Below are 21,848 nucleotides of genomic sequence, written 5' to 3' on the forward strand. Positions count from 1 at the left end.
ATCAGAAAGTAACTGAAATGGTTGCCAATCAGAAATGCTATAAATTGTGCAGAATGATGAATCGTCATGCAGAGGTACTTTCCTGCTTATCAATTTAATTAACTTGTATTACATTTACCTGTTAGTACCTGCTGTTGTCCATCTTTAACCATCACCCACAAAAAAAGCCAAAGTAAAAACAGGACGTGGGCATTACACTGCTTGTTAAGGGGATTTATTAAACAATCACAGTAAAGTAAAAGTGCTCTCTCTATCAAGGTTTTATTATATACTAGATAGACAACTTATGCAAAGATGTTTAAATATTTATTTATTAACCGATAAAGAATAAGTCTAAGTTTGGTATCTAGTTTGCACTATCAAAATATCACGGAAGGATGAATTCACTCCCCACCTCCTAAACACGTGTTCTGCATGTCTGGACGTGAAGTGAGGATTTCTGAGCCCAATGGACCAATGGAGGGACCGGGGTAATTAAGGGGCTGAAAAGGAACAAAGCAGCAGCAACACATAATATGCGGAGTGCAGAAGCAAGGCTTGTAACTTAGGCCACCACAAATTGGCAGGGTGTGCTCGATATATTCATCAGAGTGTCTGAAACATTTTGTGTGAAGCAGCAGCAGAGCTCCGGTTGACTTCCTGAACTACCGTATTTTCCGTATTTTCATAAGGCGCACCTAAAAACTTTCAATTTCCTCAAAAGCCGACAGTGCGCCTTATAATCCGGTGCGCCTTATATATGGACCAATATTGAGCCACAACAGGTCTAGCAACTACGGTAAGCAGCTGCCGACTTCATTTTCGCCTGTAGAAGAAGAAGCGCGCGGTGCATGCTGGGATAGTTGTCAGAACGCTGGTTTGTTAATAAAGTTTGACTGACCTAGCTACCTACCGACCTAATAATCAGGTCGCCTGCAGCATAGACATAATACAAGAATAGACGCCTCATGGACCGCTTTCGCCTATTGTCGCTGATGAGATTTAGGGCGGCCATCTTGGAACGGTCCACCTCTCCACTCAGCATTATGTGTTTAGCAGGCACAATGACGTATCAGCGCATTTAATTGATCATAACACGCTTTTTTGTTACTGGAAACCATATTCAAACTTCTATCAAAGCTACATTGTATTTTTTTAAGTATGTTTTTAATACATAGTTCAGCATATTTAAATATGCTTAGTGGCTATAACAATAGAATAGGAATGGAATATTCTGATATTGATGTATGATGAGCATATTACAAAGCACACAGCCGTTCATAATTTATTTAATAAATTATTTAATAATATCAATACATATTTATATAAATATACAAACACAAATAAATGATTAATAATGACAAATAAATAATGATTAATACTGAATAATATATATTGGATACATGTTTATATGTATCTGTATACATATATAAAAATATGTATATGTTTTTCAGCCGACGAGTTCTAGCTTCAGAGTGATTCAGCAGCTGAGATTGAGTCCAAAATCCGATGTGAGATTCATCCGTGCTGCAGTGAATCCGTCTCTCTTTATAGATATCTCCCTCTTCTTCCTCACATCGTGTCTTTAGGAAACCTTCAAAACAAAAACGGAAGATTTGGGATGTATCTTAGTTTTGACAGAGTGAAAGAATTACATATAAATAATAGTCTTTACCACCTGTGTAAACTTTGCTGGTGAATGTTATAACACATAATATACATTTTATATGTTACATTGTTTCATTTCTAATGTAGGCTCTTGTGTCAGATAATCTAAGTCAATGTTAGAGAATAATTAATTGTTTTAGATTTACGGAATCTCAGTTAGCCTTTATAGCGGGGCTGAACCCGGTATTACACCAAGCAATATAGCTAATATTAGCTGGTATCTCGCCGGTGGACATAAATACAGTAAAGTATTATTCTAATCACAAAATATACACAATAATATGTCCATCTTACTTGTGAAATGTTGTCTTATCGAGCTCTCACATCAATAGTCCATCGATCCGAACAACAATATCCCTCAGTGCTGAGGCATCTTCTGTTGTTTTGATTGAGCAAAGTAGGAGGGACGACCACTCCAAGATGGCCGCAGTATTTCCTGCGTCGAAGCAGCCAATGCGGGGTCTACTCTTATATTATGTCTATGGTCTGCAGGTCCTTTAGCACCACGTTCTCCACGAACATGCTGTGCGTGAACGGAGAAGGGTGACCGTCGTCCGTCCACGCCCCGGCCCAGTCGCGGAAGGCTCTCCTCGCCGACCGGAGTCGGACTGTTTTGTTGACATTCTTTATGTCAACAAAGTGGCTTTAGAAATTAATCCAGGGTGCTTCGACTAGGGTTACCAGGGACCAGCCCCTATACATTTAAAGCCGGGGGGTAGAGGAAAGAGAGACAGACACTGCGGCGGCAGCAGCGTGTCAGCTGGTCTGTGTTACCCAGAAAGCAGTTGAGCACAATATCGCAACACCAACACCGTGAGTGAAACAATGACTGGGGCAGCCTATTATATAAAGTACTCGGGGACCACTTCTTTATTATTACACAACCTCATTGTAGAGTACGGAACAAATCGCGTTCCGTATCCATATCGGTTCAGTACGGGACGGTGGCAACGTAACTGTAGCGTCTATTCTATGCGTCTTATAATGTGGTGCGCCTTATATGGAGGTGCACCTTATAGTGGTAGTTCACAGGGATCGCCTCAGAAATCATCTGTACATTTACAAGTACAAACCATTTATTGAAATTATTTAAATCTCACCTCGAGTGAACACAAGCACACAAGTTTAGCCATATTGCTTATTTTGAAGAAAGATTTAACCAAATAAAAAAAAAGGACAAAATAGTTAAAATCCAAGGACTCAACAACTTGTTCCCACCACTATCTATTAGTACATCATTAACCACATGCATGTTTAGTATGAGGGATTGCTGCAAAGATGGCACAATCCAACCGGCTGGGCTTCCTTAGGTAGAAACGGTGTTAGCAATTTACATAATAAACTGAACTTTACTGCATTGTTTAAGATATACAGATTATTGTCTGTCTATGTTATTGCACTGAGAATATTTATATAAATTGGATCTGTAAAATGATTTGAGACATTTATTGTTAATTGGTGTTACATAGATGCTCTGAATTTAATTCAGTAACTTCTAAATGATTATTGAAACTAAAATGTCCACTTTGTTCACCTTTTCAGACTAGTTTACACTTTGTTTCAGTACAAAGTGTGAATAACTTTCACGTTGTTTTTCTTATTGCACCTTGGTAACCCTTTCGTAAGACCCTTTCTGATCTTGGGTATACAACTGTAAATTAATCTCTGATCCTGTCCCAGATTTGCATCACTGCCTAGTACATTGTTCATTAATATTCCTTTTATATATAAATACCATTTAGACATTTTCACCACTTTCTAAAGAAATACAAACAATGTAAATGTATATTTTTTAACAAAATGCAAAAAAGAATGAGGAATGGCTCAAGACTTTTCACAGTAACATCTCTACTTATTGCTGATTCATACTATTTGTTGAAAATCGATGTTTTCTTTTCAGGCCACTAGATGGCAACAGAGATGGCCCCTTCAGTCCTGGTCCGTATTCTTTTCACTGTAGGAGAAACCCAAAGTGATGCTTAACCTAAATAGATTTTATTTGTTTTGTCAAAAGGGTATTCTGTGAACCAGAGCCCTGAATAAGCAGCAGAATTAAGACATCAGATCAAAGGGAATAAAATATGTCCCTCATGACTCTGCCCTGATTGGAGCAGAACATGCAGGAATCCAATTAAACAAACAAATAATTGAACAGAAATAAATGCAACTCTGAATCACTGAGCGTGTCTGTAGAGGCACCAGCCAAAAATAATTAGTAATGACGATCTTCTGCTCTTTGAACATGCAGCTTTTCTGCACAACAAATGAACTACTCTTGTGTTTATGCCTTTGTATTTGCTGATTTGTAAAGTTTCCAGAAGCTGTAGCAAAAGGAAGCCAACACTTTCCAGTTCAACATCAATTACACGCGCTTCTGATGTGCGGTAAACCAACTAACAACTAACAGTCCTGTTCATGAATTTTGTTAGCAACATATAACTTATGTAGTGTTGCTATTGCTTATAGAACCTTGCAAAAATATTCAGGCCCATGAACATTTGTATGTTTTTTTGTAATGTGAACAAACACTGCATTGTATTTTATTTCTATTTTATGTGCTATGCCAACACAAAATGGCACATAAAGTGAAATGAAAATGGTACATGATTTATTTTTATTTTTTTGTAAACGTTGTAAATATTTCTTAGAACCATCTTTCTCCTGGACTCTGCTTTCTCTGTGCCGCTCTTTCTAAAATGCACAACGTCTGCTGTGCACAGCTTCTCTGAATAACGCTCTCCTCATGCCTGTAAGTTTAGGTGGATCTCCGTAACAGCTTTGCAGTCACACTCTTTCCATTTTCAGACGACAGAAGCGCTGCTCTGTGAGACATTTGAATAATGGGATATTGTTTTATAACCTAATCCTGATTTAAATCTCTTTAAAAAAACCTTTATTCCTGACTTGTCTGCTGTGTACCTTGATCTTCATGACGCTTCGCTAAAATGACACTCTTCTCACTAATTCGGAGATCTCTTTAAGCAATTATTTGAGTTGGATTTTATTTATCTGAATCGAAGCGTAGTCGGTGTACCATTTCCTTCCAAATCACAGTTTAGATGACACATTGTGTTGATCACATAAAATCCAAATTAAAATACATTGACATTGCAGCTGTAAATGGGACAAATACTTTTTGCAAGGTACTGAACAGTTTTCATAAGGCTTATTACTAGCTGCGATATCAAAGAGGATCGGGTGAAGAAATCCAGAACTGCATGGAGGACATCAATCGTGTGAGGGGAAAAAGTCAGATGATCAAAACAATCCCCACAGATTTTACGTGAATGTCTTACAGCATCCCTTATGTCTCCTTCCTTTGGCGACAGGGTGACGGTGAGCTCCAGGCTACCCAGGTCATGCTCAGGGTACTGTGGGTCCTTCAGGTCCAGAGTCACATCCAGCGTCCTACAGTGATGGAGGTTAATGAAATGTATTGGAATTTTTTTAAACTATTTTTTAGATGTTCAGATTAAACAAATAACTGTTATGCCATGCAAAGCCTTTGGAAATTCATTGACTAGCAAAATGTGTATGAGAGTTTGAATTTCGGCTTAATTTAAGCCTTGTAACTTTTGTGGTTCCTTGTGAAGCAAATTTCAGAGGTCTACCAGGAGAGGGCAGCCCCGGACCATCTTTGAACAAGACAATCATGTCAGGATACAGCGTTTTGTTAAACATCATAATATATAACATATGAAGCACACATGCATATTATATGCTTACCTGTACAAGGTTCGTAGCAAACTGCAAATGGGTCTTTTTATGACTTTCTTTAAACAATGGCTTTCCTCTTGGTACCTATCCATGAAGGCTGTATTTGCATAGTGCATGGCTAATAGTAGCATTTAAATACTGGATCTTTACAACTTCTTCAGAGTAACCATGGGCCTCTCGACCTGTCCGTCAGTTTAGCTGGACAACTGTATGTTGGAAGGTCTGCATCTTTGAAATGACTCTTTCCATTTTCTCCCGGTGGACTGAACAATCCACTGCAAAGACGTTTATATCTCACAGTGGATGCGCATGTTGTGATGTTGTTTTATCAACGAATCTTGCTTTAACTTTATCCAAACTTTTATCCCAGATCTATCTTCTGATGCACTTTTTCATAAATGTTTTATAATATAACCCTGTAAATGTTACAGAACAGATGGATTTAAACTGAGTTTATTTAATTAGGTTATGTACTTCTGATGGCAATTGGCTACATATCCGAGTAGCTGATTAAATGTATGAACACAATTAAAAGTCACTTTTCAAAAAATTTTAGAGAATATTTGAGGGGTAATGCTTTTCCAAAACACAGCAAATGTAAAAAAAAAAAAAACAACTGCGAGTACAACAAGAAATTGAGAAACATTTGAAAACAGACTACATCTTAGCATTACTTCTCTTTAAAAAATTATGACTTCTTTGCACTTGCCTATTACTAAGGGATTGGTCAATCTATACAGGAAATACAATCTGGTGTGACAAAAAATTATTACAACAGCTGGCAAAAATGATAACAAAAAGAACGAGGAAACAAAGAGACCTTTGATGTTCCAGTGACTCCAGGTGTAAATATGCTGAGCCCATGAAATCATCCTGAAGTCCAAAGTCGTAGTCAAACACCTACAGAGAGACACAGCAACTGTCAGAAGAAAACCATGAACATATTTTACTTCTAATGTCAGACACTTTTTTTTTCCTTCTCAAGCTTTGTGAAAAAATAGCAACCACAACAAATAGGACTTTACACATTGATCGACAAAAACACACACTGCCATACCCAACAAAGTTAGCGATCAAATTTCAAGCTACTCACTTCTCTCACTTTTCAAATTATGTTCAAGTAATGATAAGCTGTGACCCTTCTTATTGATTGCAGTAAAGTCTAAAAAGGGGAATCCCAGGTCATGTCTTTTTCCACTTTGTAAAGTAATTAAAACCATGTTGTAAACAACAGAAACTGTGGAGATTCTGTTGATGTGTAAAAACATCAAACAATGACGTCCTGTAATATTAAAAGGGCTGAAGCTCCAAACCTAGAGTTAACAAAAAGTTGGCTAAGTTCATCTCCTCAAAATTAAATAAAATGTTTTCCAACAAATCACGCTAATAAAGCCAGAAGCGTGACGTGTTTGACGTCATTTGAATTTGTAAGCGTCTTCAAATGTAAATAATAAAAAAACTAAACAAATAAGAACGGGAATTTATTCAAAGATTTGCAGCACTTTTGAAAGAGGACTCTCACAAAGTAAAAGAGATAGGCACAAACAACCATTACTACTTACTAATAGTTGTTTAAGGAGTACACAACAACTACTTACACAGATGTCATTGTGTCATTGGGCACAATGACATCTGAAGTTCAAAAACAGACTTACTTTGACATATAGAGGCTCCCTGAGAGTTTCCACCAAAAGGATAACTCTCTCATCCCACACTGGGTTTAAATTTTTGTGGATCGTCTTGCTTCTGAACACTTCCTTCCCTCCGATTTTAAACTTCACATATGGGTCGCTGGTGCCTGGAGATGAAAGAAGCAAACCGGAAAGAAAGAAAACTATTAGAGAAATGTCAACCAAACCCCAAGCGTGAATGCTTAGTCCTTTCCTTTTTTATCCTCTACATTATCTCCATATCATAATGTCCATATCATTTGCCACCATAGATTTTTATATCATCCAGGTCTACATAAACCAAGTCCATAAGCCCTGCAACTCCCCATAAAATCATAGATACAATCAAATGTACTATACAAAACCCCCTTAGTGCTACAGTCCATCCTGCTGTGAGTTTGTCACAATGTGGAGAGACATGACCTCCACCACTGCAAACCCCACTTTTCATTAGAGGCTCTCCAGAACCATTTTCATTTAAATCAATTATCAAAACATGCCTTATCAATTAGGGTTTTAACAATTGATAGTTTGCAAAGTGCTCTAAGAATTAAAATATAAGTATTAATGTATCACAGTTGTATTATTCCTGTTATATAGGTATAATCGTTATTATTATTATTATTTAGGTATATTTTTTTGCAGTTTATTGTAAATATATGCCAACATTTTGGCATGCCATGTCCTTTATGTTTTGTTTTAGTCATATGAGTATTATTAAGATTTGATTCTGTGAGAAGATGGCGTCTCTTTTTGACCACTAGATGGTAGGATTGTCTTAAAGTCTGTGATGTGTGGAGCTCAGTCTTACCCAACAATACACATGATGAACACAGTACAGTTAGGAAGAGGCAATTACTTTCTATGAAGGAACATTTACCAATCAGACCCTGAAGGGAAAAAATATATATATTCTTGGCTGTCTGATTCCTGTCTTGCCTACTGAACCTATTTACCAAGAATCATCATAGCACGACAAAAATAAATCTATCTGGATTTACTGACAAACAGCAATAATTTGGTTTCTCTCAGTGAGATAGTGAGAAAGATGTTTGGGGTAAATAAATAGTTGAAATGGTTTCTGCATTTGAATAAAATCATTTAAGTAGGAAGATGGTGAAGATTCATATTGAACGTGTTTGTATTTAGAGCTGAGTTTGTGGAAAAAAAACATTGAGATTTATGAGTTTTTCAGTCTGCACTTATATACACTGCTCAAAAAAATAAAGGGAACACTTCAGTGTTCACTTAAATGTTGAAGTGTTCCCTTTATTTTTTTGAGAAGTGTATAAAAAACGTATTCATAGAACAATATAAGGCAGGAGTGTCCAAAGTCGATCCTCGAGGGCCGGCATCCTGCTTGTTTTAGCTCTATCCCTAGTGGTAGTAAAATCCTCCTCAGCAAGTCAATGTTCTCCTTAGGCCTTCTGATGAGCCATCATTTGATGCAGGTGTGCTAAACCAGGGAGAGAACTAAAACATGCAGGATGTCGGCCCTCAAGGACTGACTTTGGACACCCCTGATATAAGGTGTACATGATTAATTCCAAGCTTTTTCATAACAGCCCACCTTAATTTTACTTGCACATACAAACACCATCATAAAAGAAAAAGCAAAACGGTTTAACCGAATAAAATAAGTTTGAAGCGAATGTCAATGCATCAAATGAGGTCTGTTAAATGCTCACAGCTTACTCTATTTTCTATTCTGCACACACAGCGTCTATTGAAAGTTTACAGCTTGCATGGATGTGATATCTCTCCTTGTTCCTTTAAAGCTTTCTGTCATTTCAGTTTGCTGAAGGAGACCCAGAGGAGTGTTGCCGTTCACACAAATCTGAAGGCAAATCTGCAATAGTCACTTAAAGTGAAATTGTAAAAGTGTTGCAAAAGTATTCAGGGTTTCCCCCAGAAAACTTGCTAAGCCCGGTGGTCAGGGCGCCGAGGGGGTCCACCGTGTTTTTGAATTAAAGATGCTAAGTAGACAGAAGAAATAAAAATATTACTGGGTAATAACATGTTATGGGAAAACAGTGTCAGTGAAATGCTATTTAAATCCACAACTAGTCTTAAAAACAACTAATCAAAAAATACAATTAAAATGAATATCAATTATTTGCACTTCTGTTTAATCCAAAAATAAGTCAGTGGCTCCATTAGGCCCCCTAGGCCAGTGTTTCTCAACCTTTTTCAGGCCATTTTCTAGTTGTTAAATAAATCTAGTTGTTAATAAAAGATGTTCAACATGCCAGTTTAAACTTTGATATTTGCAAAACGACTGAGCTCTGCAACATTAAAACATGAATAGAACTGTGACTACATTAATCATAACTCTTCTTCTCTTCAGTGTTTCTGTCGGTTTCTGGTGGTGCAGCTCTGTGCTGCCTTCAGGAAAATGGGACATCAGAGTATCAACCATAAAATTTCACCCACGTGGCATTTATTGTGCAAACCAGAGCTTTCAGTGGAAAAACAAAAGTTCCAGGTCCTTTTAATGCCATAAAAATATGAGACAGAAACATGGATTACATCTTTATATAGACCTGTCTATAGATTTATAGATTAATAGTTTTACTGGACAGAAATTACAAAGAACAAATCTGATTCTTAATCAAATCCTAATGAGTCAAATTGAAAGTGTCATGGAGTCATCAGCCTCATGACATTAACACAGACATGAAAAATAATATTGAAGAAATAAATATATTAAATCTAATTAAAAACATAAATAAGTGATCAGTTCTTTACTGTTATGGTCTGTAAGATATATTTATTCTCAGTACTAGATATGGTCTCAACAAACCCATGGCACTTCAACAATATTATTTTACCTTTATCTGGAAATAGTGTGTTTATTCTTGCCATACAGTCCTCTGTATTAATTATTGCTCTAAAGGTCTTGCCATACCAGTTTATTCCTCTGTGTTTACTTTAGTTTCTTAGTTTATTCTTGCATTTTGATCTTCATTCATTTCCATTTAGTTCCCGTTGATCAGTATTTCCTCTTTTGGTTTATCGCTATGTCCACTTTAGTTTCTTTCCTGTTGCTAGATTTATTTTATCGTTTATTGACGCTCACCACCAGTAATCTTCACTCATCACCTGCTGCGCCGCCTAATCGTYATGYGTTTCACATCATGTGTTGATTTTTCACTGTTCAGCATCAGATTCTCTGTTTTTATGCCATAATTCACATCTAGTTCGTCGCTCCATTTTATGTCCCGCTTCTCCTGTTTCAGAGTTTTGCGCAATGTGAGCGTCTTTTTTTTTAACCTCCTTTTGTGCACAGCGGTCGGGAAACGTATTGATGGGGAAAAGGCAGACTGACTGTCTTTTCCCCATCAGAATACCGAAATTGTTTCCGGTATTCTGATTATTGAAATTTAAAAGTGCTGTGGTATTGTTGTTCTATCACCCCCGTTTCATGCCGGATCACTTACAGCACCGGTGTTAATGCTATAAAATGTACGCTCTCTATCATGGTATCACCCATGGAGGGATTTCTTTATGTAAATGGGTTCATTTTTCAGAGGGATACAAAGTGAGGGTATCGTGATTTTAGTAATTACATGTTTATAAGAGCAATTTTCTGTTGTCCTTCCATGGAAGTGGGCAGCCTTCAAACGGAGWTAAAACACTTTTTAATATAAGTTGCTGCTTTGACATGATCACAGAACTGCCAAAACATATGTACAAAAATACCAAACAAAGTGTATCACAGCAATGTCATCAGTCGGTGTAACGCTGACCTGATGCGGTGAAGCTACCAGTAGCAGGAGCGGAGCGGAGCCAAAAGCTAACAAATACTGAATAGAAGAAGAGCTGCCATCAATACAGTTGTAGCCAAGCATGATTTAATGTTACACAATACACTTTTACCAAGTTGCTCAAAGTCTAAATTGGCATTGTTGTGCATTTAAGGTGACAAGTTTACCTTCGACCAAACACCCCCCAAAGGACTCCCAGCGCCCCCCTTTTATAAAAAATTTCCCCCAGCGCCCCCTGCCGTCCTCTGAAGGCCTCCCGGAGGGCGGTACCGCTCACGTTGAAAACCGCTACCCTAGGCCTTCATCTATACAGCTCCTTGATGCTTCGTTGCCGTTAGCACCCGAAACAATGGTGACAAACACCGCAGTAAACTCCCGAGGCAGATAGTATGGCTGACAGCTTTTAACCAGGTCAGTTTGTACACCAACCTTCATTCACTTACATACATTGTCCTCCTCCCACTGTTTTTCCTGACCATTGGTCGCGGTCTGCTTGGAATAAGTGAAGACTGTTGATCTGGAAGGCTAAAGTCTGGCATATTGCTGTTAAGCCAGGGTTCCGTTAGGCAAAGAACGGCACAGTTCTTCATCTCTGCAGAAACTCTTAACCTCAGATCTAACAAATCCTCTTTCTTATCCAGTGAGTGGACATTGGCCAGAAAGAGAGTCAGAATTGGTGGCTTCCTAGGCATCAGCTGGGTCAACACGCCCACCCGTTTCCCCTTCTTCTGTTTTCGGGCACAATGTTTCCTTTTGACAGTAGGTCCTTGAACCCTGCTGTCCAATCCATTGTCCTCAAGAACCGCTGCCTCCCAAGTGCGGATTTCAGCGTTGTTGATATATTACCAGTTGAACTATCTCCAATGGCCATCAGCTAAGCCAGTGGTTCCCAAACCTTTTCTCCTGGGCCCCCCCAGTGGTTTCCAAATATTTTCTGGGCCCCCCTTATGGATTACAAATAGCTGTCTTGTTGAACAATGTTTGTGGGGGCGTGGGGGTAGAAGAGGATTCTTATAGACTCCCTGTCTCTAACAATGAGGGGGGGGAATTGACTTTTTTGGGGGCAAAATGAATGTACGTCGCTGGACATAGACAACAACATCGGTAGCCTACAGGCTACTTGTTAAGCTTAAGGTGCTGCATTGATATTAGTTAATCATCTTTTAGCTAACTTTACCTGCATCCAACAGCTTTACTCAACTCAGTCGGTTAGTTTGGGGAAAAAATTGTGAAAAATTCTTTGCGTTTTGCTGGTTTGCTGCCATGATTCTAACACACACCTGCGTATCTCTGAACAGCAGCAGGTCTCCTTCTACTTCACAGGTGTAAACCCAGCGCGAGTGTACTAGTGTTCATGTTGCGTTTAAAGACGGCTCGGAAAAACAGGTTACCACATGTTAACAACGGACTAAACAGTTTTAACTGTTGATAAAAGTGACAGAAGGCACAGATATGGGAAGTGTGGAAGCCCCTACAGTATTAAATTGACATAGGAATAACAAAGAGTTGGCCATTCTAAGGTAAAAACCGAGCGCATACAGCTTCATGTTTTTTGTTGTTTTTTTTCATCCAGACAGCTTCCCGCGCCCCCCTTGCAATGGCACGGCTCGCCCCCTAGGGGGCAGGCCCCTCAGTTTGGGAACCTCTGAGCTAAGAGGTTATGCATTCAGCCATAAAGTTTGTTTTTATTCAAACTTCAGCAGTTTTCTAGTTGTCCTGCTGAGGTAGTGACATCAATTTGTGACATCACGCGAATTGATGTCACAAAGAGAACTGATGTCACTCTTGCGCCACAAGAGTGACATCACAAAGCTGCACGGTCATAACCATTGCAGAAGTCCAAGTACAAGGATTGTCTCCTACATTGAGAAGTTTTTGGATTTATCCAGACAAAAAGAATCAAGAATGAGTGAGAACAATAAGGCATCATCTTCTGATTCAAAAAATGAGAAAACACAAGGGACCTTAGCTAGAGAGACAGAGAAGTTTGAAGTAATCTTGAAAGAAGTCAGTATGATGCCTCTACAGACTCTAATTAAAGCAATTGAGGAGCTGAAGATTCAAGTTACAAACATAGAACAAGCTGCACATAAAAAAGACGGGCAGCTTTGGGAAAAAGACGAGGAATTAAAAAAACTGATCAGAACCAGCAGAACTTTAAAGGAGGACAACAGCACCTTGGAGCTGATAAACGCCGCCCTTGGGCAGGAGAAAACCGTCTTGGAGCAGGAGAACAACGCCCTGGAGAAGGAGAACACCGCCCTGAAGCTGAAAAGCACCGCCCTGGAGCAGAAAAGCACTCTCTTAGAGCAAATAAGCACCATCTTGGAGCAGAAAAGCACCAACTTGGAGCAGAGAAGCACTGCTTTGGAGCAGAGAATCATCACCTTGGAGCAGAAAAGCGACACCCTGGAGAGGGACAACAACGCCTTGGAGGAGATGAACACCAAACTGGACGAAGATTACAATGAACTGCTGGAGGAGAACAACATCCTCAGCCAGGAAAACAACATCTTGGAGGAGGAAAATGCCACCCTGAAGGTGAATCGCATCTTCCTACAGCAGAGAAGCCTTGCCTGTGAGCAGCAAAGCACCACCTTGGAGCGTATAAATACCGACCTGCAGCTTCAAGTGGAACAACTGAACCAAAGGCTCAGGGACAGAGAGGAGCAGCAGAACCAGCAGCCATCTAAAGAGGAAACCCACAAAGACAGCCAGTCGGTTTCAGAATAGCCACAGGAGCAGCCATTTATATTCAGATATGTGGTCAGAGGCTTCACCGATATGCTTCTGAAAATGCACAAAACAGACAATCTGAGGTACTGGCTTCAAGCATGGTACTACTAAATAAATTAGTGTCATGAGGGCTCCAGGCTTCATACTTGATTGTCGGTGGCAGAAAAGCATGAGGGCTTTTCTGCCACCGAAAAGCCCTCATGAGACCTCTCCTGGCTGACATTGAGGGCTTTGCGGCAAGTCCTTTTGGTCTCTCAGCTGACCTCCAGGGCTTCGTTGTGGGTCCTGTCGGTTTCCCGGCCTGACTCCAGGGCTTCATNCTCCAGGGCTTTGTTGTGGGTCCTGTCGGTTTCCCGGCCTGACTCCAGGGCTTCATAGTAAGTCCCGCAGGTCTCCGGGCTGACCTCCAGGGCTTCGTAGTGAGTCCTGTCAGTCTCCTGCCTGATCTCCAGGGCTTTGTGGCGAGTCCCGTAGGTCTCGCCGTAGGGCTGCGACACAAAGCCCTGGCTTTGTGTCGAAGCCCTGGCTGACACGAAGCCAGTGCTGTGGTACCGTTGTTATCACACAACGGTACCAGAGCACCATTGTGTGCTGATCTCCAGGGCTTCGCGTCGAGTCCTTTTGGTCTCCTGGCCAACCTCCAGGGCTTTATGGCGAGTCCCTTTAGTCTCTCAGCCGACCTCCAGGGTTTCGTTGAGTGTCCTGTCGGCCTCCAGAGCCTCGTCGTGGTTCCCAACAGCCTCACGGTTCCTGCTTTGTCGTCGGCTGGTACTTGCTCCAGTGTCGCAGGTCCCATCAACCTCCCAGTCAGGCTCTGGAGGTCGGGTGTGAGGTCGACAGGACCTGCGACAAGGCTCAGGGGGTCGGTCAGAATGGACACATCCCCAGCATCCCCAAGGTTCCCGCACTACCGCTAACGTCCACCAAGATACGTGCTCCGCTGCCAGCATCCTTCAAGGCTGCTGTTCGCTGGCATCCTCCCAGGTTTCTGCTCCGCTGCCAGCGTCCTCCAAGGCTGCTGTTCTGCCAGAATCTTCCTCAGATTCTTTTGGTGTTCCTTAGTCATTTCCATTTAATTCTGCCTTGGTTTCCACAACTGCTCTTCATTGGTGATTCTAATTAAGTTTATTTCTTGTTTCTAGTTATTTTCCTTTGTTCTAGTTTAATTAGGTTCCTTATGTCTCCTTACTCCTTTGTGTTTGTATTTTGGTTGGTTTGTGTAATTGACCCCCCTTTCCATTGCCACTTTCTCAATCCCTTCACAGTCTGCTTCCACTCCCTCCACTCACACCTGCTCATCAGCCCAGATCCTGCACAGTGGTGCACTTGGTAGCACTGTTGCCTTGCATCAAGAAGGTTCTGACTTCAATTCCCAGCCTCGGGTCTTTCTGCAGGGAGTTTACATGTTCTCCCAATGCATCCGTAGGTTCTCTCCGGGTACTCCGGCTTCCTCCCAAAGTCCATTAGCATGACTTGGGTTAATTGATTTCTGAAAACCCATCCTTAGGTATGAATGTGTGCATGCATGGTTGTTTTGTCCTGTCTGTCTCTGTGTTGCTCACGACCTGTCCAGGGTGTATGGATAGATGGATCATCCCAGGTCTTTTGTCAAGCTCACAACCTCTCCAGTATTTGACATCGCGGGCACTTTTCACATTTCATCAGAGCTCAAACACAAACTACTATAATGTAGTTTTATATAATATTTTTGCAAGAATAAGAGCACATATTTTTCTACTGAGCACCAGAATCTCTGTTCTCATGTGTCATCTGATAATGAGTATCTTGCATGATCATTAATTAGGAAATTTCTTACTCCCACATAATTAGTTTTATGTGCTTATTACAGTCAGTAAAAGTAAAAGTAAAAGAAAACTGATGTCAACAACTGACATATTTATAGTGCCAACTAACTCTCAACATGCAAAGATATTTAATAGCCATAAAAAACACAAAACAAAGCATGAGGTCTGCTTTGTTTAAATAAAAACTGCCGATGTTCTGCTGCCAGCAAAGTGTTGTGAGAGCAGCATATGTGCTTACGGGCCTGCTGGGAAAACATGGCCATTTCCTCACATTTAGAAAACCTCTCACACATATATACACATGAGTGCTCCAACTAAAGATACTACAGTCACACATATTTTTCCCTTCATACACAGTTACCTTTTACATATCTCTGAACAACAGCAAAAGCAGGACAGAAGAAATGCTAAAAAAAAAAGAAGAAGAAAAGAAGCAGAGCTAAAAGTTTCTGGGATTGTGCTGCTTCTTTTAGAAAAAGACAAGTTAACTTTGTAACAAGCATGGAAAGTATTTAAAACACAAAGGTACAATTGATCCTCTTTAAACTAAAGAAAAATAGTCCCAAACTACAGATGCCATTGCCAAAAAGAAGTTTTTTCCTATATATTGCTGTCTTTTTGTGCCTCAGTGGGTCAATATTACCCAGACACACATCACTGACTCAGAAGCTCTGCATCCCACAGTGCCAGCTTTATGGGGCCATAACGCACACAGGCTGAAGAGTATGAAATTGAAAAGGCTGCCGGTGTAGGAAGGTGATGTCTGAAAACGAGCAAGAGTGGGTCCAGCAAGGAGAAGAAGAGGAAAAGGAAGCACAAACCTGGAAAACAACCACAGCTATCCACTTATGTCAGATTATTTTTCAAAGTTTCAGGCATTCACACCATTGGGGAAACTGAAATGAATTCTTCACTCATTTCCTTAAGAAATGGGTGAATGTCTTACCACCTGAGGGCTGTTGGATCAATAAGACAGATATTGTAAGCTCAATAAGCTCTACAGAAATGAACTATGATTGACTTAAGTGTTTCATGGATTATAACGCCATGGGCTTTTGTTCACATTGGAGCCATGAGAGCATGAAATAGAAGTTCTGCTTGAGGCAAGACTGGGTACAAAAAGCGCATATGTCACTCACCCAGTAAACTTGAAGCGGTAATTGTTGTACATATAGAGGTTAGAGGAAATGGTTTTCAGTCATGAGTTAGAGATCCGATTAGATTTCATAACTGTGATTTAATAAAAAATTAAAAAGGTTTAAGTTTATTTAAGGTGATTTAATACTGCATTTTAGTTTGATTAATGCAAGGTTACAAATATCCTGAATGTTTTAGAACCTATTTAAAAGAAGATATCTGTAGAGATATTCAGAAATTGTTTCTTGAAGCAACTTTCACTAGAAGCCCCACCTATCATCCCAGAAAAGGATATTGATGATAGTATGTACATTAAAGATAAAAAAACAACAACTTTGCTTTAAATATATGTATCCATACATGTTTTCTAGAGATGCACTGAAAATTTAGTTGATAAGCTGTTGCCATTCTCATCTTTCTTTGCACTCGTCACTTAATTCAACCCAAAGAAACCTTGAATGGTTCAATTGAAAGAACAACAAATTCCCACTAAGTGTTTAACTACCCCTCCAAATAATTTTAACTTCAGCTGTCCATTTGTTAAACACAAATTGTGCTTTTCTGGCATGATTTAAACTTCAATCTAGTGATTTTGCCTAGAATCCCAGATCTACGATAGTTTTGCATCCGGTTCTTCATTTATGCATGACTCCTATTGAAACCAAGCACGAACCAGTGTGACAGTAGCTAGGAATAAAAATAAATCTGCTTATGAGAGCAAACAGCAGAGGACACAGCAGGTAATTTTGCCTTGGGTGTGGTACAGCTCACATCTAAAAGCAACTGGTAGACCTCTTTTTGCGAGTGGCTTTCTGTCTTCGCAACAGCAGAAGAGAACATAATCAATCCCACATTTATCTTTTCTGAACACTTAATGGGCAACGACCATAAAATCTGCTCTCTGTGTCTATTTGCTGGTAAATCCGGCTGCCGTTTCAGACACCTGAGCCCCGAGGATGATAAAACGGTGCTGGTAAAAGCTTGAACACGAGTCCCCATTTACACAAACAGAACAAAAACCCTTTCATATTGATAACTTTCTTTTACAAAAGTATCCCCGCCTAAATAATGCAGTGTGATGGTTTTACAGACATGAGTGTGCAGTCTTAAAATTTAGCATGAGCAAATAGCCCAGAGCGAATACTCAAATGTAATGACATGGTTCACTCACTTCTGGTTTCATTATGAGACCATTAAGTCACGATCTTGTCCACATGACAGTGTTACCTATAGGGTTTGTTTGGATAACTAATATTGTTATGTAGCTGTAACAAAACCAAGCACTCCACCACTGATGTGCTCATATATTTTGACAATGTAAACTAAATTAACAGTGGATTCCCGCTGTGGAAATAATCACTAGTGATTTTTCTCTCTTCCTGACTCTCTCTGCTAGTTTCACTGTTGTTCCTCAGGCAGAGAAAAACATTTTCTATACTTCTATATCCACACTGTTAGAACCACCCAGTGAACACCAGAGCAGATATTTTAATGCTAAAGACGGGATTTGTGACTAACTTTAGACCAAATAAAACATAGTTCCAGGTTGGATTTGAAATTGAAAATTTGTCAGAGACAAAGATCAAGTTTGCTTCTATGTTTTCGCATCCACCTGAATAATGTGTAGTTGCGCCACTTCCGCGGCGCTCCCGATGTGCCTTTTCCTGCTTTGAGCCTCGACGTAGCCAAACTCCGTCAAGTGCTTGTTTTTTAAATGCCATATTAGATTCGTCGTGTTGATGCATTTTGACGTTCTTCACCCTCCGAGGTAATTTTCCGCCGCAACACGCACACGTCCCCATTCACTCTCAGAGCGTTATAGTTCCACGCGACAGGATTTGCTGCCGCGCGCTTGCGCAGTGTAAAGGAAACAGGTGAGCTGCACACGCTGGCTGCGAAGTGAGATCAATGTGATCGGTTTTGGTGATCGGCGTTCACGATCATACACTTTTTCACGGAAATCGGCCGATTATGATCGGTGGCCGATCGATCGGCACACCTCTACTGAAAACATGAAACCATCATGAGACAAAAGCATTCCAAACAGATTGGCAGATTTACAGCATGGATGTGCAGCCAGCAAGTCTGCAGCAACTGTGAGATGATATCAAGTCAATATGAACTAAAATGCCTATAAAATATTTCCAACAGCATCTTAAATCAATTCAACAAAGAATTAAGACAAAATGGGTTGATACCCATTATTAGTAAGGTTCTACTAAATATAAAATCCTACCCTACTTTTTATTTCAAAGCATGCATGGGGTATAGCTGTTACTAATGGTTAAAACTAAACATTTCAAATTCCATTTCTGCTCTTTTTAGTTGAAATTAGTACTAGTGTCAGCATCTTGTTTTATGCATTTGGCAGTGAAATCACCTTCTGCAACATTTACAAGCTAAAATATTTCCCTTTTCCTGTCAAAGCCCTTTGCTTATAAGACAACTCAACTGGTTAGTCATCTCCCTTCAGAAATGTGGGAGAACAGATAAAAGCTCTGTTATTGCTAGCTCTGTCTGAAGTGTTGTTATGTGTTCTTGCATAATTAACCTGGGTTTTTGCTCATTCCCAGAACTGCCACAGCATTTAAATGAAAGCATTAGACTTTCAAGTTTCAACTCACGCTTGCAATGAATGTTTCACATTAGTTGAAGGGTTCTGATTCTACCACAGGCTTTTAGCTTGGCTTCGCTGGAAAGTTGTCAAATAGAGTTCTCATTGAAATTTCACAAGACATTAATGATTAATTATGTTTGAATCAAGGAATAGACTTGCAATGATTAGCAAAAATAAGCACACTAAGGGCAAAAGTGGCTAAAACTACAACTAAATCCCAAAACCCCCAAAAATTATCTTGCTTACCATATTGTCCTCTTCATTAATAAAAAAAACATGTAAAGGTGTAATTCCCCTATTATAATATGAAAGTAGCAGCATGTGAGATGCATTATTTTTTATTTTTGCCGTGTTGATGTTGAAAGTTGTATTTTTTTTTTTCAGAATAAAAAAATGTTCTGAAAATTAAAAAATATAGTTCTTTCCAAGTTGGCCTGGAAAAAAAATGTAATTGTAGTTTCAGTTGTGTTTGCATAGTGTTTAGTATTTGATAACCTGTGAATTAAAGATGAACATAGTTTGGATTCCACTATTGTGACTGTTTGATGTACTGGACATATGTTGTATTGCTAAGTGAAATGTGGAAATGCAGCTACATCACACAGACATAATAAATGTTTGAGTGATATTTTCCCTGTAGGTACACGTGCTTGCAGTGTATTTTCCCCATTACAGAATTCTATTATTTTTGCATTTTTGTCATAGTTAGATGTTTACAATCATCAAACAAATTGACCTCAACACTTTGACAACATTGTTTTTGAGAAGAGGCGTCCCCTGCAGCAGGTAAAGCTGTGCCACAATTTTAAAAAATATTGTTTTAACATAGTAAACCTTCACTTAACAGACTTATAGAATATGCTAATTTGTGACTGTGGGGTGAAACATGATCTCATGTCACTGTTCCTTTATCACACTAATGAGTGAAACAGTTAAATATTTAACTCCCCTATTTTCATCATCAATCTGCACTATTCATTCTCTATTAATGAGCAATAGTTCTTTGTGAGCAAAGGGCGGAAAAAATGTGTCAAAATTATTTATTAATAATGTATTAGCAGGTAATTACATTTAATTCTAAAATGATCTAAAAATACCTGTGGATAAAATGTTACCTTATTGTGTTTTGAAAGGGAATATGTACATTATATAAAAACATAACCAACATTTGGAATTAAATAAATAAATAAACTTTAGGTAGGAGAAATAGTATTTTTTCTCCTACACTTACATTAAGATTATATAAAAAAAAAAATTATAATATTAAACCACTACCAAAGAATGTAACGTTTGTGCTTTATTATTCTGATTCCACTGTTTTAATAGCAATTCTGTGGCTGTGAGTAAAGATTTGTGTTCCCAGGTCGTAACAGCAGTTCTGCTGAAGGCAAACCTTCTCTGCGTCAGGGGACATAATCCACGTAAACAACCCAGGTTTCCGACCCAGAGTCAAAACGCACACAGAAAAACAGCCTAGGTAATGAAAGGTTTCCAGTAGGTTACGTTCCACAGAAAAATATTCAGGAAGACGATGCCTAGCAGCAGAGGTAGTAGGACCTATCAGAACTAGGACTGTAAATCCACATTATGTAAACTTGAGAATGTCACCGACCACCCTAAGCACAGTGGTTTCAGTAGAGTTCATGTTTCTAAATCCTGAATAAATAAAAAAAAATGCTAAAACAAAAACTGTCTCCAAAAAGAAATAAAATGCATAGTCTGGTCAAAGGAAAAACCATAAAGATTTTATGAAAAACTTGACCCTCTTTTGTATCAGCGGCCTGAAAGCTGCAGACATTACATTGGCATCATTAGAAATCATTTCAAAATAAAACAAACTTGATTAAACTTAACAATGAAGAAACAGCAAGATGTGTCTGTTTCACAGTGAATATATAAAATTAGCTAAATTAATACCATGTGTGAGATTTTAGATGTTATCTCATGCAATAATTTAAATTCTATTACTCAAAAGAGTGAACTACAAGTGGCGGCTATAGCATATAAAAAACATTTACATCACCTCTGAGCTTAAGTCAACTTATTTACCTAGCACTAGCTGTTCAGGAACAACTGTAGAAGGACCTACACCAACACATTACCTGTCAAAATATCTTATTAAGAACCACGACGTGGACAAGGCTCACTGGCACTTGTCAGAGAAGAGAGCAGCAGAGGTGAGAAAAAGCAGTAAAGATCCCCATAAAACCTTCAGTCATGCTTGAGTTGCACTTAAGGACAGATTCACACATGTGTGCGTGTGTGTATGTGTGTGTGAGAAAGAGAAAATGAGAGGGAGAGAGAGAGAGAGAAACAGAGAGAGACAGAGAAAGATCCAGCGCTTCATGTACTGTCAGGACTGATGAATGGCTCTAGCTCTAGGGTTTCCCATTACCCAGAATGCAATCTGCTATAAACGATGTTTTGTGTAAGGCGGTGAGGACCAAAACACTCTACCGCAAGATGCTGGCATCTTACCTGAACACCTGCTTCAGAGACAGAGTAATTACAAACAGACTCCATGATGAAGATAATCTAGTTTGTCCATGAAATTAATTTCTCCCAAAATTAATCTTTAATTTTATATAATCACAATATAACAGGATTGTGATTAAAACCAAAGTTGGAAGATGCAATGACATATTAAATCCAGCTTTCTGCAGCTCAACAAAACATAAAGAAAATTAAGATAATTCAAAACATGTATCAAAAAAAAATTACACACAAGGTTAAGTACAAAGGAGGATGATTA

At 39.2% G+C, this 21,848-nt stretch overlaps 1 protein-coding gene across 5 annotated transcripts in view; it reads right to left on the reverse strand.

Moving 5' to 3' along the window:
• Positions 1-21,848, reverse strand: part of mctp1a (multiple C2 domains, transmembrane 1a) — a 147,830-nt gene that overhangs the window by 79,804 nt on the left and 46,178 nt on the right. For all 5 annotated transcript variants that reach the window (XM_008418929.2, XM_008418926.2, XM_008418925.2 and 2 more), the window contains exons 3-5: positions 7,020-7,162; positions 6,185-6,264; positions 4,944-5,055 (exon numbers count right to left, since the gene is read on the reverse strand). In XM_008418929.2, the coding sequence (XP_008417151.1) occupies positions 4,944-5,055; positions 6,185-6,264; positions 7,020-7,162 (335 nt within the window). The remainder of the gene's footprint in view (positions 1-4,943; positions 5,056-6,184; positions 6,265-7,019; positions 7,163-21,848) is intronic.

This window comes from Poecilia reticulata, linkage group LG9 (assembly GCF_000633615.1).
Source record: "Poecilia reticulata strain Guanapo linkage group LG9, Guppy_female_1.0+MT, whole genome shotgun sequence".
NCBI lineage: Eukaryota > Metazoa > Chordata > Actinopteri > Cyprinodontiformes > Poeciliidae > Poecilia > Poecilia reticulata.